This window comes from Apteryx rowi, unplaced genomic scaffold (genome assembly GCF_003343035.1).
Source record: "Apteryx rowi isolate R43461 unplaced genomic scaffold, aptRow1 scaffold_98, whole genome shotgun sequence".
Lineage (NCBI taxonomy): Eukaryota > Metazoa > Chordata > Aves > Apterygiformes > Apterygidae > Apteryx > Apteryx rowi.
In genome coordinates this window covers 2066148-2081269 of record NW_020451293.1, presented here as the reverse complement: position 1 = coordinate 2081269, position 15122 = coordinate 2066148, and the positions used below count along the sequence as shown (strand labels likewise).

Here is a 15122-nt window from a genome sequence, read left to right as displayed (position 1 = left end):
CAGTATTTTCTGAAGGACGTTCTCTGAAATCGGGGAAGTTGCTCATTTCTAGAGAGAGGGAAATAAACCCGACTCAGAAAACCTGGCTTTTTCAACCAGCTAGTAGAGCTGCTCTGTATTTCTATTTTGCAAATATGTTCTAAACATTCTGCATAGAATCAAAACAAATGCAAAACCTTGAAAGTTGACTTCTGCTCAAGAGGCCAATGGACCATCCTGCAGACCCGTTTTCCTGTCCCAGCATTGTGAAATAGAGCTGTTGCCAAGTGCACCAATTGCTCTCTGACTTGTCTAACCTGTTAGGAATCTATCTCCTAGCTGATAATTTCACCATATTTTGTAGTCACRGTTGCTCTATATGCCAATTCTTTATGTGACCCAAACTTCCTTATCTCAAAGGAACCTCAAAATGCATTTKAATACTTGTGGTCTTGGCAAAAACAGTGTGTTCCAGATGCAAAGGCAACAACAGCAATCCCTCAGACAATTTTAGGAGATAAAAGGAGATAAATATGTAACAGCAAGCAAACAAAAATAAACCAAACAAAAATTCCATCACTTGATTGCTTATTTATGATTACAGCCACTTCRTTGTAATTCATGTGAACGCTGCCATATCTTGAATTTTGACTTTCATGATAATTTTTGTAACACTATCACAGAAGGAAACTCCCATGTCCCCTGTATTTGAATCTTTCACGAATTTCATATTTTGTACGCTTGGTTTGTAAGGCAGTACAAATACCTGATTTTTATAGAGAAAAACATAGATTGTTCCAAGGGGAAAGATAATAGATTCTCTCCCCAGACTGGCTGCCATTTGTCATTGGGATAAGAAGAATGGAGTGGAATAATTCAGACAAAAGAAATTTGTTCTGGCCTTTCAGAGGCTTCATAAATTGTTTTATTTCTTGTTTCCCACATTAGAAATGTAGTTAGAATGGATTACAAAATCTTGATGACAGAATCAGCAGTTGACTTCATCTTCAGCATTCATCTTCATAGTGATCCTTTCTGAGGACTGTGCTTTCAGGACAGAAAATCACTGAATGATCAGCATTCAGTAAACTGCAGGGGTACGGATGAAAAACAGTTGGCAATATGTGGTTTGAATCAATTAATGCTTATTACAAAACCTCTACATTCTGTCATATAACAAAAGCTTTTAATATTAAATATAATTTGGAGCACCATGTTAATGTGCTTCCATGTCTTCTATTTGGTGAAGAACAGTATCTGTTTTACTGCTACGATATGAGAATAGAAATAGGACATTTTGCCACTGTTAGGCTATGCATTTGGTCAGCTAAGGAACTGTGAAAGGAACACTCAGTTATATATTTACAAACCGTACACAGGGTGAAGATTTTTTTTTATTGCTGTTTTTCTGACATTTTATTTTAAGAATATTCTTTGCAAAGAGAAAAAGTCTCCTTACTAAAAACCAATAAAAATCTGTCACATCGTATAGATGAACCAGAAATGGTTTGTCCCAGGAAAATGTTTCACAAAGATATCCAGATGTATGACAGGTTTCAAGGGAGGGGGAATAATCTGGCTTTGGAGTATAATTGCATTTGAAACTCTCTGCTTAATCTTGTCATTTTAGTTCCTACAAGATATTCTCGACACGTTGTTTGTAGTTTTGGATGACAACACAGAAAAGTATGGGCTGCTGGTCTTTCARTCTTTGGTAAGCTGCTGAGTTGTCACTTTCCTTTATCGTATTTTTAATTTCTTAGTGCCATTTCACCAGTATTTTACTTCCACGAAGTATGAAATTTTCCACTCTATCCAGCCTTATGTTTTTTATAATAATCTACAACCGACAGATATAAGGAGAACAATATTTGCCATCGCTTGGGAGAAGGGAACAATAACATCTAACAACACAGCTATTGACTGTTTATAGAAACTCATGAATCTTATTGTTCCTTAGCTTGCGTAGCTTGTTTATAGAACCCTAGTGACTGTGTGCAATTTGTTTTAGTAGGGGTTCACTCTTTCCTCTCCCTCAGGTGTTCATCATAAATCTGCTGCGTGATAGCAAGTATTTTCATTTTCGACCTGTGATGGACACTTACATTCAGAAGCACTTTGCAGGAGCACTGGCTTACAAGTAGGTTATGTTTATCCCTTCAAAACACAGTATTATCAAGCTTTCAAATGATGTGACCATCAGAATCATAATCATTATGTTAGCAGAGGTTTTCGAAAGCAGAACTAGCCAGATAAGTTTGACTGCACAGTTTTGGAGAAAAGCTGCTGAATATTACCTGTTGCTAGGAGTGAGCAGACTTTGGATTTTATCTGGGCTTTTTCTGAATTTATTTTCTTTGTGATTTCAGTTTCCAACAACTGCTTACTTAGAGATCTGAAATTTCTTAGCAAAAAGAAAAAATGAGTATGTTTTAGTTTTGGGATGATACTGCTTGCCCTTATCAAAGCTATCTCTTTATCAACATCTTTTTGATGTTCTCTCAGAGGTTTTCATGATCTAAGTCAATTACAGAGAAGAAATCTTTTCTGGTTTTGAAATTTAAATAAATGTATATGTTATGCAAATTCAGTAGCTAGTACAGTTATAGCTAATCATTGAAATGGAGTGAAATAAGACTCYAGCTTATACAATTCTCCCTAAAACCAAAATATTTGTTGCTTGACTAATTTTAACATGATGCTGAAGGTTTCTCTTTCTTTCACTGTGTATTATATTCAGAGAATTGATCCGATGTTTGAAGTGGTACATGGACCGCTCAGCTGAGCTTGTACGACAAGACCACATCCAGGAAGCAATGAGAGTATGTATTCAACAGAAGTGCTTGAGCGTTTATTACGTCTGTGACTACAAAAGCTCTGGAGAAGCTATAAATAAAATTAAGTGTAGTCTGGCGCTCACTTTCTACTTTTTTAAGTTATTATATTTWAAAAAAATTAAAATTTTAATTTTAAGTCTTAAGTTTTTTKGGGGGGTAAAATTCTAATTCTGGGGTGAGATTCACTCTTGAGCAGAAAAAATGGAAGAACTATGTCTTCTTAAGTCCTATTGGAGCCATAATGAAGACTTAAGTGAGTCTTGCATGGACTGTATATGCACTGGCCGTATATATTTCATCTATACCTTGCTCTTCAAGAAGCAGTATTTTAAATGTAGTAAGCACAGCTGCTGGGTATCAAAGATAGGCTTTTTGTTTCTGGCTGTGACAGCTTCATTGTATCATTGGTTGAAGTTCTGGAGCATTTTAAGAAGCAGATAAATGAGCCTTCAACTGCATGGAGATTTTAACAGCTATCATTGCACTTGAATCACTGTTTCATGCCAAGAGTATGATCTTGCAGGAAGACACGGTGTGTGAACAAAGGGGATATTTTTGGTGCTCTTGCAGAAAATTCAGAGAATGAATTAAGTATTATTTTTACTATAGATAATTGTAAAAACAAAAAGATATTGCATAAATACATAAAYACAAGATTCCAAACTTGCAGGAATTTGGTTTTCTTTGAGTGATTGTCCATATGTACCTTCTTACTGTGTGTAGGTTTATGTCCAAGCATTCAAAACTGGGGAGTTTTAGAACTAGTAGTAGTGGCAGGTATTTGCCCTCTTTTTTCCCATTTTTCCACATGAGTACAAATATGTAAAGCATATATTACTTCTTTAATTTCCCTTGTAAATGTCTTTATGCTCGTGTTATGCTCGTGTTATGGCAGACCTTTCAGACTTTATTATTGCTAATTTTTTTCTCTTGTGATATTTTTTATCTTTGTTTTGTCTCTTTTGGTCCAATTTAGTCAGCTTTTCTGAGGAGGTCTTTTCTTTTTTTTTTTCTTCTTTTTCTTCCCTTTTTTTTTTTTTTTTNAGAAAACTTGTTCCATTTGAATGATATAGCATCACCTCTATTAACTGGCTTTCAAGATCTTGGGCATTACCAATGTTTGTCTTTTGTAGATATTCACATGCTTAGAAACTTATTTTTCTGTAATGCCTTTCAGCTACAGATTCATAGGCAATGAAAAAAAAAAGGGCCAAAGATGTCTTTTCAAGAAATTCTGCTGCAATCTCAACTTTCTCATCCTGCTTGTTTCCATCCTCATCMTTCCTTATTTGGGAAGGATTTTTATTACTCCCCATCTTGAAAACCCTGAACACATTTTCTGAGCCATGCCAGGCGGGGAAGCTGGTTAATGAGAGATTCAGAATTATGTTCTCAGCCTTTCCTCTGAGCCTGGGGATTCTTCAAAATTATTCTCTTCACCTTGGATTTCCAAAAAGAAATGTCTGTCTGTTGCTTTTAAGACCAGTCTGTCTCTGAACTTGTTCTTAATTACGTCATTCAGAAATAATTATCTCATTTGCCGATTTACATTTTCTGCAGTCTCACTCTTTCCAGGAATCTTCAGAAACACCAGAACATTGCTGAGGTAACTATGATAGCTCCACCTTGGTCAGCCTGCTTTTGGGATTTGCGCCTTTTTTTTATCGTGTGTGCCTTGGACTTTGCCCCAGGTCTCACCTCTGATCTCACAGGACTCAGCTGGTACCTTCACTTGAATCTCTGCACATTTTATTTTACTACTGAGTGTTAGAGCAGTAGTAAGAAGTGAGCTTCCTGAGCTTGAAGTGAGTATGCTGTTTTCTGGAAAATGCATTGTCAGTAGCAGGCAGAAGTTTGCTAGCTGCACTTGAATGGCTAAGTGGATCAGCTTTTCCATGCAGTGTTTGAATAAAACCTGTTATCCCTGCAAGAGTGTCTCTCCTTATGCTCATAGGCTACTCTCTGTATTTTAGTTTGGTGAAGTTGCAGCTTGCAAACATTCTCTTATTTACTCATATGAAGGACTGTTCATGTTCTTCTGATGAGCCGCAGTGAGATTTCATAAAGGACAACAAAACGAGACCTTCCAGTTGAAATTCTAGTTCCTCRTTGGGATTTTGACCTGATGTTGATCTCTTGTTTGGGGCTTTCCTTTGTGACTGTGCCTGCATACTCATTTCTTCATTTTTTGATGAAGATGAAGATTTTTTGAAGATGACTGTTATTCACTTTGGCTAGGAAGGTGAAGGAGATTCAGATCTTTAGAGCTAATCCTCTTTACACTTAAATAAGGTTACCAGCTGTACATACCCAAGATTCTTTCCCAAAGTAATCTTTGAATTTCTTGGGTTAGGAAATTAATCTGTGTTTCTTCTTTAAGCACATTTATCCGAAGTTGATTCACCTGTTCATACACTGAATATCAGGTGCAGTTTGCCTTTTGTTCTAATTGAACAGTCTTTGCTGCTGTGGCAGAGGAGTCCAGATGTGCAGTTGTACTATCCACAAGACTGGCCACTGGGTATGCTATGAATGTCCTGCAGCAAAACTATCAAATAATGTCTGGACATGCTCCTTGAATGCTCAAGTGACTTTAGTCGTGTCTCTGAAGAGTATCTCTTAATTCTGCTGGGACACTGCAGCTGACTATGAATCTGTGCAAGTTCAGATGTGCTGCTTCTGTATTCACAGAATGAACATGCATATGGACAGTCAGAGAAGAAAGGAAGGTCACTCATCAGTAACTGGTAGTTCTTTGAGATGTGTTATCTATATACACATTCCTTACCCCCTTTCTCTCTCTCTTGGAGTACACTGGGAAAAGTTTTTCTTTGTGATGGTACCACGAGTCTTTAGGTTTCCGATCACAAGTGATTGGTGTGTGGACCCCTCTCAGGGACTGGGATTTTATTTCAGTGCCCTTCTGCATCTGTAAGGGCCTGTATGCATCTTATCTGTGATTGTGTAAGTAGTAAGATGCAAAGTTAGTCTAACTGCTGCTTGCTCTAACAGGGCTTGGTTTGTGTTTTTGCCATCTCAACCATATATTTGCAAACACACTTCACTCTGGTGAACTGCTTTTAAGAGTTCATTCTAGACAACTATTTAGGTTGGGATATAGTGCGTCTTTGAAAGCATGTCATTTCTCTTTCAACAGAGAATTACAGAACTTCGTACATAAATCCCCTGATTCATCGTGAAACCTAATCTTTGCGTTAAAGTTGCATGCTTTAATGATAGAATTATGGTTGTCTGTATCAAAACCATAAAACAGCTTGTACCTGCACTTGACTTGCTGTATTTAGTGTTAGCAGCAGAGATGCTAACCTTAGAGAGCTGAGTTTTGTGAACTAATTCACCTTTGTCTGGAAACTGTCCAGGAATATAAGCTGTTATTTTCCGTTGAAGTTCTTTGATGAAAGGACACTTCACTGGGAGATGTTTTACAGGAGAAATATARATAATGTACGGCCAGATTACCAAAGCTGCCGTCATTCCTCAAAAAAGGGCTTTAAATATCAGTGGAATTTTGAAAACTAAGATGGGTTTATGAGGAATTTCACATTCCCATTTTTGTCCTTAAAGCTGTAGAGTTTTAAAACTTAGGTTGTAGCATTGTGTATTCATGCATTGTGTGGTGGTTCAATAAGGGCTGGTTTATGGATGTAAAAATACATCATGAGGGCAAAAGTTGTCCTCACAATTCAACTTCAACTTCCAAACAGTGAAGCAGAGAAGGAATACTTTTCAGCCAGTGCAGTGGAATATTACAAATGTTTCTCTGTAAACTATGATTCCTGGCATTCCAGCCCRTTGTTTGTCTCCTGTGCTAAATTATGATGATATCATCAAACTATACATCATGTCGTCCCTTAATGCTGCCTTAATGGCATCTCACTTTAAACACTAAGGGAAAGAGTAAAGTCTAAATGGCACTGATGCGAAGTGCATTTCAATATTGACTGCTGTGTACACCAAAGAATCAGAAGGGTCTTGGTGTCATGTGGGATATTACATTGCTATAATAGCCATTTCTATGTGAGCACCTTCAATTGTGAGAGACTGGCAAGCATGGTAAATGCCGCATAGGACAATATATATTTCTTCACTGACACTGCTGCCAAATGAATGGTGATATATTAAAATGTCTCATGTAGACTGGGGTTCTGAATAACGTCATTTACAAAATGTTGGTTAAAGATGTTTAGATTGCGAATTCAGACTTCTAGACATGCCATAGAGCAAATTTGCTTYCCACTACAAAACGATCCACTTTTCAGCAGCTATCACACATTGTATAATGGTGTTAAATGCCATCTTCTGTAGAGGTTATTCTCCTGCTGCTGGGTGCTCTCCAAGTTTCCTGTCTGAGGATAAAAAAGAAAGAATCTTTTAACTTAACCTAGCTGGAAGTAAAAAGATACCCATTTACTATAGTACAACTGCTCCTTGCTACTGTTATGGGCTGCCAGAGGACTTCACATGCGGCTCTTGTCTTCTTCTATTTCTGCATCTATTTCTGTTTGTACATGTCGTTGCAAGAAATAAAGGGAGACCTTGCTATTGCGTTCATATTGAAGAGTAGGTATTCCTTTTTCCAAGTAAGCCTTCTCCTGTTCCACTGACTGTCCTTCTGTCTTAATCCAGATAGCTAACTCAAGTGATTCAAGGAGAAACCCAAATRAAAACAAGGAAAATAGTTTCTTCAGAGTCTTTAAATCATCATGCCAAATCTCTTACCTTCACCAAGATTTTCTTCAAATTATGTAACTCAAGTTTGTCTATTTAAGTTAAATGCATACCTTTTCTGTTAGTGGGACATATCAGTAACAAAGATTATTGGTTATGAAGAAATACGTGCCTATAAGTAGCTCTTCCTTAACTGAGTTATATAACTTACAAAACCTGTTTTTTCTTTTCTGTTTTCTAAAGCTGAAGATTTTAGTTATTAATTGTGCACCTAGAATCTTTCCTGGTTCTCTTTAAAGCTACTTTGTTTTTCCTTCTCTCTTTCTCTGTCTTAATCTTCTTCCTCTCCTGCTCCTTAAGGCCTTGGAATATCTTTTCAAGTTCATTGTCCAATCTCGGATCCTTTACTCCAGAGCTACTTGCGGGATGGAGGAGGAACAGTTCCGCTCCAGCATCCAAGAGCTTTTCCAGTCCATCAGATTTGTGCTCAGCTTGGACAGCAGGAGCTCTGAGACTCTCATCTTCACACAGGTTTGCTATTTTCTACACTTCAGTTTAATTAGCAAGCCAAAAGGCAGCTCTTTTCTGCACAAGTTGTATATGTGCATATGATGATCAAGTGCAGCTTAATAGAATTTTCTCTAACAAGCTGATGATACTGAAAAATGAGACATAGCCAGTTAATATTATTAGCCAGTAGCTCTGCACCAGCTCACAGATACAGATGAGCTGAAGTGTTTATTCTCAAGAAGAAAATGACTTAATCGTCACATCAGGGTACAATTTTTGCTCTTTTTAAAAGTAAACTTTATCGTCACGTCTCTTATTAATAAGCAGGCCTTGAAGTTGGCACAAAGAAATGTTAAATCCTTAATTGTGGTAGCTCAAGTCAATACACAGGGTCACAGCAATGTCACAGCAGAGAAGTTGAATTGATGTACTAACAATCAGAAAAACTTCATTTCAGCATACTTTAATGTTACTGGCAGAATCATATGCAGCCTGACCACAAGCACAGTGTGATACCCACACTCACATTTAATACATTAGTTTTAGTATGGCCCAGATGACTTCTGTGGGACTTCATGTGGGCTTAAGATACTACTCAAAGAGAGTAAGAATGTTGCTAGGTTTTGTTCCTTATTTTAAGGACCACTATTGTGAATTATATACTTTTGTATTTTAAAATTTTAAATAGTAATGTCAAATGCTAGGTGTATATGCCTCAGCTTAGACAATTTCAAATGATGGACCATCTAGAACTTGCTAGCAAGAAGAAAGTGATTAGTAATCCTAAATTTTACTAAGGTATTTGCAGATGTTTTGAACATACTCCTAGTGTAATTTGTCAAAGACACAGTTGCTGTAAATGTCACAACAAAACAGTGATTCCAGTGGTTAGGGAAGCAGTCAGCAATATGATCTCTTTCCTAGATAAGGTGCTCTAAAAGATTTTGAGAACAGCTGCTCTAATCTTTGATTTAATCGACCATTAGTGGGTGTAATAAGATGCGCCAGGAACATGAAAAACCAGTGCACACACTTTTGCAGGCRAAGGGACAGTGAGTGGAAACAACATCTTGTGAATGCAGGCTGTATTTATTTTTACTTGTGATGATCACAGGTATAGAGGGAGACTGGATTTGAGGATGGGGTTATTTTCCCTTTTCTCTTTTGCTCTCTCTCTCTTTTTTTTATTTTTTTTTTTTTTTTTTTTTTTTTTTTTGCTTTGCTTTCTCTCGCTACTCTCTGGCTTACTATCTTTTCTTCAGAATTTTGTAATTTGTGAAGCCTGTCCTTGTTTAATCTTTGAAAAGTTTACTTTTGTTTTCCCCCGTGCCACTGTGTTGCCCCTTGATCCCAATTGCCCCATAGGCCTCTCAGCCTGGAGGGCAGGTGAGCGGAGCTGGGACATGTGCCCCACAAAAATGTGGTGGTACTTCAAGGCCGACATTTAACTCTGTAAGTAATGATCCCCACAACTGCACAAATATTTGATCGTGGATGTTGCCAGTGACTCCCTTTTCCCTACCCCAATCCATCTTTTCCTGCATATAAACTGGAATTTAGTGTTTAACTGGCTGGTACTTTAAACTAGGAAATGGGGAATACTTCAGTAAATAATTGAACAGCTTAGGGCATCAGCACACTGAAAAGATGGTATTAAGGGCATACCCAAGACTTATATAAATCAGCTTGTTCAGGAGAATCAAGGAGAGTGTGTTCTAGTTCCAGAAACCTGGAGAACCATTAAATATCTACAGGAATGCTTGAGGCCCTAGCAAAAGCATTCTTCCTCATGTTTGCTGACTTATCCTGGATATTAGAGATCTCTCAGTACGGTTGTTTCCAGCAGTGAGATTAAAACAGGCTGTGTCCTTGCTTCCAGGCAATTCGTTTGACAAGACTGATGTTGCAGAAAAGGTGAGGGTCTCGTACAGAGAAGGGCCCTGCCCTTCAAGGAACTGATGACACAGTGTGGCTCTTCCACAAATGGCTCCAAAGCTCCTTGAAGAGATTTCCTGCATATCCTTAAATTACTACTGGATGTCCTAAATCACTACAGAATCCCTTCTGCTTCATAGTAATAGTTAGAAATAAGTTTAGGAAAACTTTAGTAAGGATTTGTTGAGCCAGTGTTGTGATTTCACTTGCATCATCCCAAAGATAAAGGTGATGAATRGATTTGCAGCTGTTGTAGCCTTCCGAGAGTGCCATGAACTATTTCAAACAATTCATATCTGTTTATTTTGTTAGTACATTGTATGAACGTAGCAACAAATAGGTGWCAACACTCAGGAGACTGTGTGGGTTTTTATGTGATCTGAATTGATTGTAACAAGACAAGATGTTGAGAGAGAGAGCAAGAAGAAGAAAGAGGTAAAGTTCTATTCAGACTAATTTAATGGGCTCTACAGTGTTTGCTATGTTAGTTATAAACGTAGTTTATACTTTGTTGCTAAGAGGCTATAAAACAGACATGGTTGTTTGAAGGAAAAGATAATTTGAGGAAGGGCTTGGGGAGGAAGGAAGCTGTATATTATATGGGATTAGGAAGGACATCCCAAGTGTGAGAGCCGGCACGGGAAAAGTACAGAAATGTTTGTGGAATGAGAAAACAAAAAATATGTGAAGAAAAGTAGAGCTTGAAGAAAGTAATGATTAGTGGTGAGACTCGGGTAGGGCAAACAGATCTGCTACAAGGTTTGGTAGATTTGAACTATTGCGGCAAGTCAATGTGGTTTGGATGAAGAGTCTCCGAAAAGTGAGGTCCAAGCAGCGAGAAGGGAAGTGTGTGTGGGTGGTGGAGACGCTGGGGTAGATGGGAGGGAAGGTAGCCGAATCAAAACCAGGGAATACAGCAGTTTAACAATCATAATGAAGGAAATAAGGATGGATCTTGGATAGTATGTAAAGGAAGAAAAAGAAGAATTTTAAAACATCCTCTGTATTAGAGGTGAGTGACAGTTGTTAGGTATGACACCAAACCTGTGGATACTGAGAATAGGGTGATGCATGAAATTTTCTATGGTTATGAAGAAGTTAATCGAAAAAGGGTAAAATATGAGATGAAGAGCTTGATTTTTGTTGTGTTGATCTTTTTTCTGCTCTTCAAGAAACATTTTTGAGGGTAGCTGAAGCTTACTGGAAATATCGCTTATTGCAAGAGTCATGTGCACTCTGACTTGCATGACGTGATGCCTCTTTCACATGCAATTGCACCCTGCCCTTCTTTTAGAAGTGCTGCGATAGCACATGGCAGTGCTGCTGTGGTTAAGGGTCTATCAGCATCTTCTTTAAAATGTTTTGAGCAGAGTTTTAACACTCTTATTTAGTTGCTTAGTACAAGAATTTGTATTGAGCTTTCTAATCAGGAAAAYGTTTTGCATTTTATTTAAAAGAGTAAATCAACAAAAATGGACTGTTTTCTGTTCTTCTCTGCCTGAATCTTTTTCTGTCTTTAAGACATCATTTTATAAGCTATGGCCTAAAGTATAGCATTTTGAAGCTTTATAGTAACTATGTGCTCAGCTCATCCTGTGACTTAATATTGCAACAGAGCTTGATTTTTTTTATTTTTATTTTTTAATATGCTACATCTGTGAACTTTAGGTATTACAAAACATTAACACCAGCCATAATGCACTATTTAGTAGCTTTCTGCAGACCCTTAATTCAGGTCTGCTGTTGTTTCTTTCTACTTCACGGCCTTTAGATGGAGTTCCAGAATTCAGAATTTTCAGTTTCTTCATTTGCTCTTTTCAGGCTGCTTTGTTGAACTCCTTCCCAGCTATCTTTGACGAGCTGCTACAGATGTTCACTGTGCAGGAAGTAGCAGAGTTTGTGAGGGGTACCCTGGGCAGCATGCCCAGTACGGTACATATTGGGCAATCCATGGATGTTGTTAAGCTACAGTCTATTGCACGCACTGTTGACAGCCGCCTGTTCTCTTTCTCAGGTAAGACAGCAGTTTCTGAGTCTCRGTCTTGCTGTTAACCAAGAGCAGGAGCACTTTACACTTCTTTTGCAGTTGCTGTGTTGCAAACAGTTGATTGCCGAATGCTAAAAATCTTGGAAATTATTTTGGTGGCATCRTTGTTTCATATACTCACTGTGGGTATTATGTTACAAGTTTTCCTGTAAGAGAAAATGTTAATAAATCTATCCTGGATAAATTTTAGTTCCCAAAGGTTGATTAAAAATATGTAAATGAACAAATCAACTATTCAAACTGTCAAATCTCACTTGATACTTAGTATTACTCTTCTACTGTTTATTACTATCATTTTCAAAGGCATGGATATGAAGATAACCTCCTTTCTAGCAAGCTTATYGTCTCAGAAGAGAAACAGCGATAAAATTACAGGCGAAACCCACCACATTCTTTTAAAATATRTTTAATCTTTACATTATAACTTTAATATTTGTATGGCTCAATTTATTAGTAATTCTTTAGGATGGATTGAATGAAGAAGGGTAGAAGATTGGGAGTTTATTTCGTGCATAAAGGTCTGAATGGAAAAAGTTGTGAAGATAATAGCGGAAGATGAAAGGCACYATAGGGCTTCTCTTCCATGTAATGAGGATCTCAATTTAGTGCACTCAAATTATTCTACTCAGTTCAAGGTGAGAATGATCAYAGAACAAAACCATGCTTAAACTGTCCACGGTAATTATTTATAAACAWCTGTTTATTTTTTGTAATTTGAAGTTACATTTCGTAAAATACAAGGAAGAGAGTGCAGGGAATGAGTAGATTTGTCCAAAGGTGGTTGTGACACAGGCAAGGTGTTTTATCCAATTATAGTGTTTTGAACCTAGTGGTTCAGGTATTTGTCTTCGCAGCTTCCAAGTCATGGACAAATTAGCAAAACTGATGCATATTTTTAATAACCTCTCCTTTATCTCTTCTGCCTTCTTAATAAAGCCAGGTGCAACTTTACCCACAGGGTCAAGGGGCTTTAGTGCCTCCCATTAACCTTCCTTTCTCCTCCACAATAATACTGGCAGCCAGTGATGCTTTTAGCTGCTGAACAGTACAATGACTTCTCACTACGACATCAAAAGCCAGAACGCAAGCTTCAATGCTGCAAAGCAGCTGTGAGCGTATATATGCCGCATTTTCCCTTCTCCTGTTCCTTCCTATGGAGGCATGACCCAGTACTCRACTCCCATGTCAACCATGAAGCTCTGTCTGCCTCTAGGAAGATGAATCTAGTGTTCAAAGTCATCTTTTGCCTGCCCACCCTACCTGTTCTTTAGTCCTTGCAATTGAAGAGAAGTCCATTCCTCTTTCTTGCCTCCTATCTGGTGATAACTTGTTTTTTGTCCTATCAGGCAGTTTGCTGATGTGGTGCCACTTATTTTTCCTGTTTTGGCTGCTGTTTTCTGCAGCTGCTACCTGTTTTAGAATGGTTGTTCCTAGCTTGAAGTAGAGACACAGCCCAGCAGTAAGTGATGAAGGCATTACCATTAGGAAGAATTTCTATAAAAGGAGAAGCACGTGGAGCGAAATCCGAGTTGCTACTGCTTCCCAGACGTTCGAAACTCTCCCTTCTGTAATAGGGTTAAAGTTTTGTAAGCCTGCTAAAGGAGAAGAATTAACAAATTTCCCAAGAGGGAAAAAATATTGAAGGAGCTCTGTTAGCTGTGACAATAGAGCCAGAAGGCATCATGAAGTGAGGAGAGTCTGCACAATAGGTAATTCATACTAGCAAGTGTTCATTCACAACTGTTATTTCCAAGCTGAATCACTATTGCACACATCATGCGTACTGCTTTTATGAACTTTTGGAACTAGGCGTGCTATTAATTAATTATATAGAGTTCTTGGAAGTGTGTTATCAGAAACTGGTACCATAGAAGTTGCACCACTTAATCAAGTATGCTGTTTATCAGTATGCGATATACAGATTTTACTGTAATTAGCATCTTCTTTTAATTCTGAGTGTCCAGTTTCTCCAAAATACCAAAAGGCTGTTGATGGGGATGGTTGAAATTCAAGTCTCTTCTGGAAAAAACATGATCTCATTTTTCCCTCTTTCAGAGTCCCGACGCATCCTGCTACCTGTGGTTCTTCACCACATTCACCTTCACTTACGACAGCAGAAGGAGCTACTCATCTGCTCTGGGATCCTCAGTAGTATCTTCTCCATAATCAAGACCAGCTCTTTGGTAATCTTCTGCTTGACTTTTTAATTCCACCACTAAATTAGTAAACTGAAGACTGAGGGATTTTTATCGGTTAATACGGGTTTTTCAAAGATCCTTTTGAAAACAAAATTCTGCTAATTTTCTGTCAGCAGGAGAACATCTGAAATGAGTGTCTGCTTTTGTGTGTGTGACTCAGAGCATTCTGATTACACAGTGTTCTTGCTGTTAGGAGGGGGAAAAAGCATACGCGTTTACCAGGTTTGACACTGTTTAATTTTCTTCATCCAAGCCCAGAACTCAGATGTCGTTGGAGTTCAAAAGCCCTACACAGCTCTAGGACTTGTAGTTCTGCAAGAGACAGTAACTAGCACTTTATGATTCATGTTAAGAGAATACTCTAAAATTATCCAATCAATGAAATTACACATACTTTCAGAAATTGCTGCTGAGTTAAACACCCGGCTTTGATTATCATAATACTCTGATCTCAAATGTTATCTTGATCATTTAAAGCAATGCTCACAAATAGATGGTGGTGAAGTGTCCCGAACTGACTCTAACGGAGGAGTTCATGGTGCTAAATATAAATCACACCGATGAGTATTTCCAATTACAAGTTAGTTTTGTGTGAAAGGAATGAGAAGAAAGGTATCATGATAATAGGCGAAATTCATGCTACCATAGAATAAAGGCTATTGAACACAATTTGATCCCATTGTGTTCTAGAGTRTATGCAGACCTTTTTTGCTGTGTGACCCTGAGTATTTGCATTGGAAAGGGAGGAGATAAGGTAGGGACAAGTACGTTGGCATCCCAGCAGTGTCTCGTAGCCATGATGAATTTTATCGTACTTCTCTGAACCTCCATTATGGAGGTCTCCATTTCTTCTCTGCAAGTTTCATCAAAACGAGTGTTTGTGGTATGGCTGGCTCAGCAGAATTGCTTTGCCTCTTCCGTTCTCTC

General features: G+C 38.0%; 1 protein-coding gene across 1 annotated transcript in view; it reads left to right on the top strand.

Moving 5' to 3' along the window:
• DOCK3 (dedicator of cytokinesis 3) overlaps positions 1–15122 on the top strand; it is a 194611-nt gene that overhangs the window by 126080 nt on the left and 53409 nt on the right. The window contains exons 20-26 of the mRNA XM_026055042.1: positions 1610–1693; positions 2019–2119; positions 2720–2801; positions 7866–8036; positions 9381–9467; positions 11772–11964; positions 14053–14180. Coding sequence (XP_025910827.1) covers positions 1610–1693; positions 2019–2119; positions 2720–2801; positions 7866–8036; positions 9381–9467; positions 11772–11964; positions 14053–14180 — 846 coding nt within the window. The remainder of the gene's footprint in view (positions 1–1609; positions 1694–2018; positions 2120–2719; positions 2802–7865; positions 8037–9380; positions 9468–11771; positions 11965–14052; positions 14181–15122) is intronic.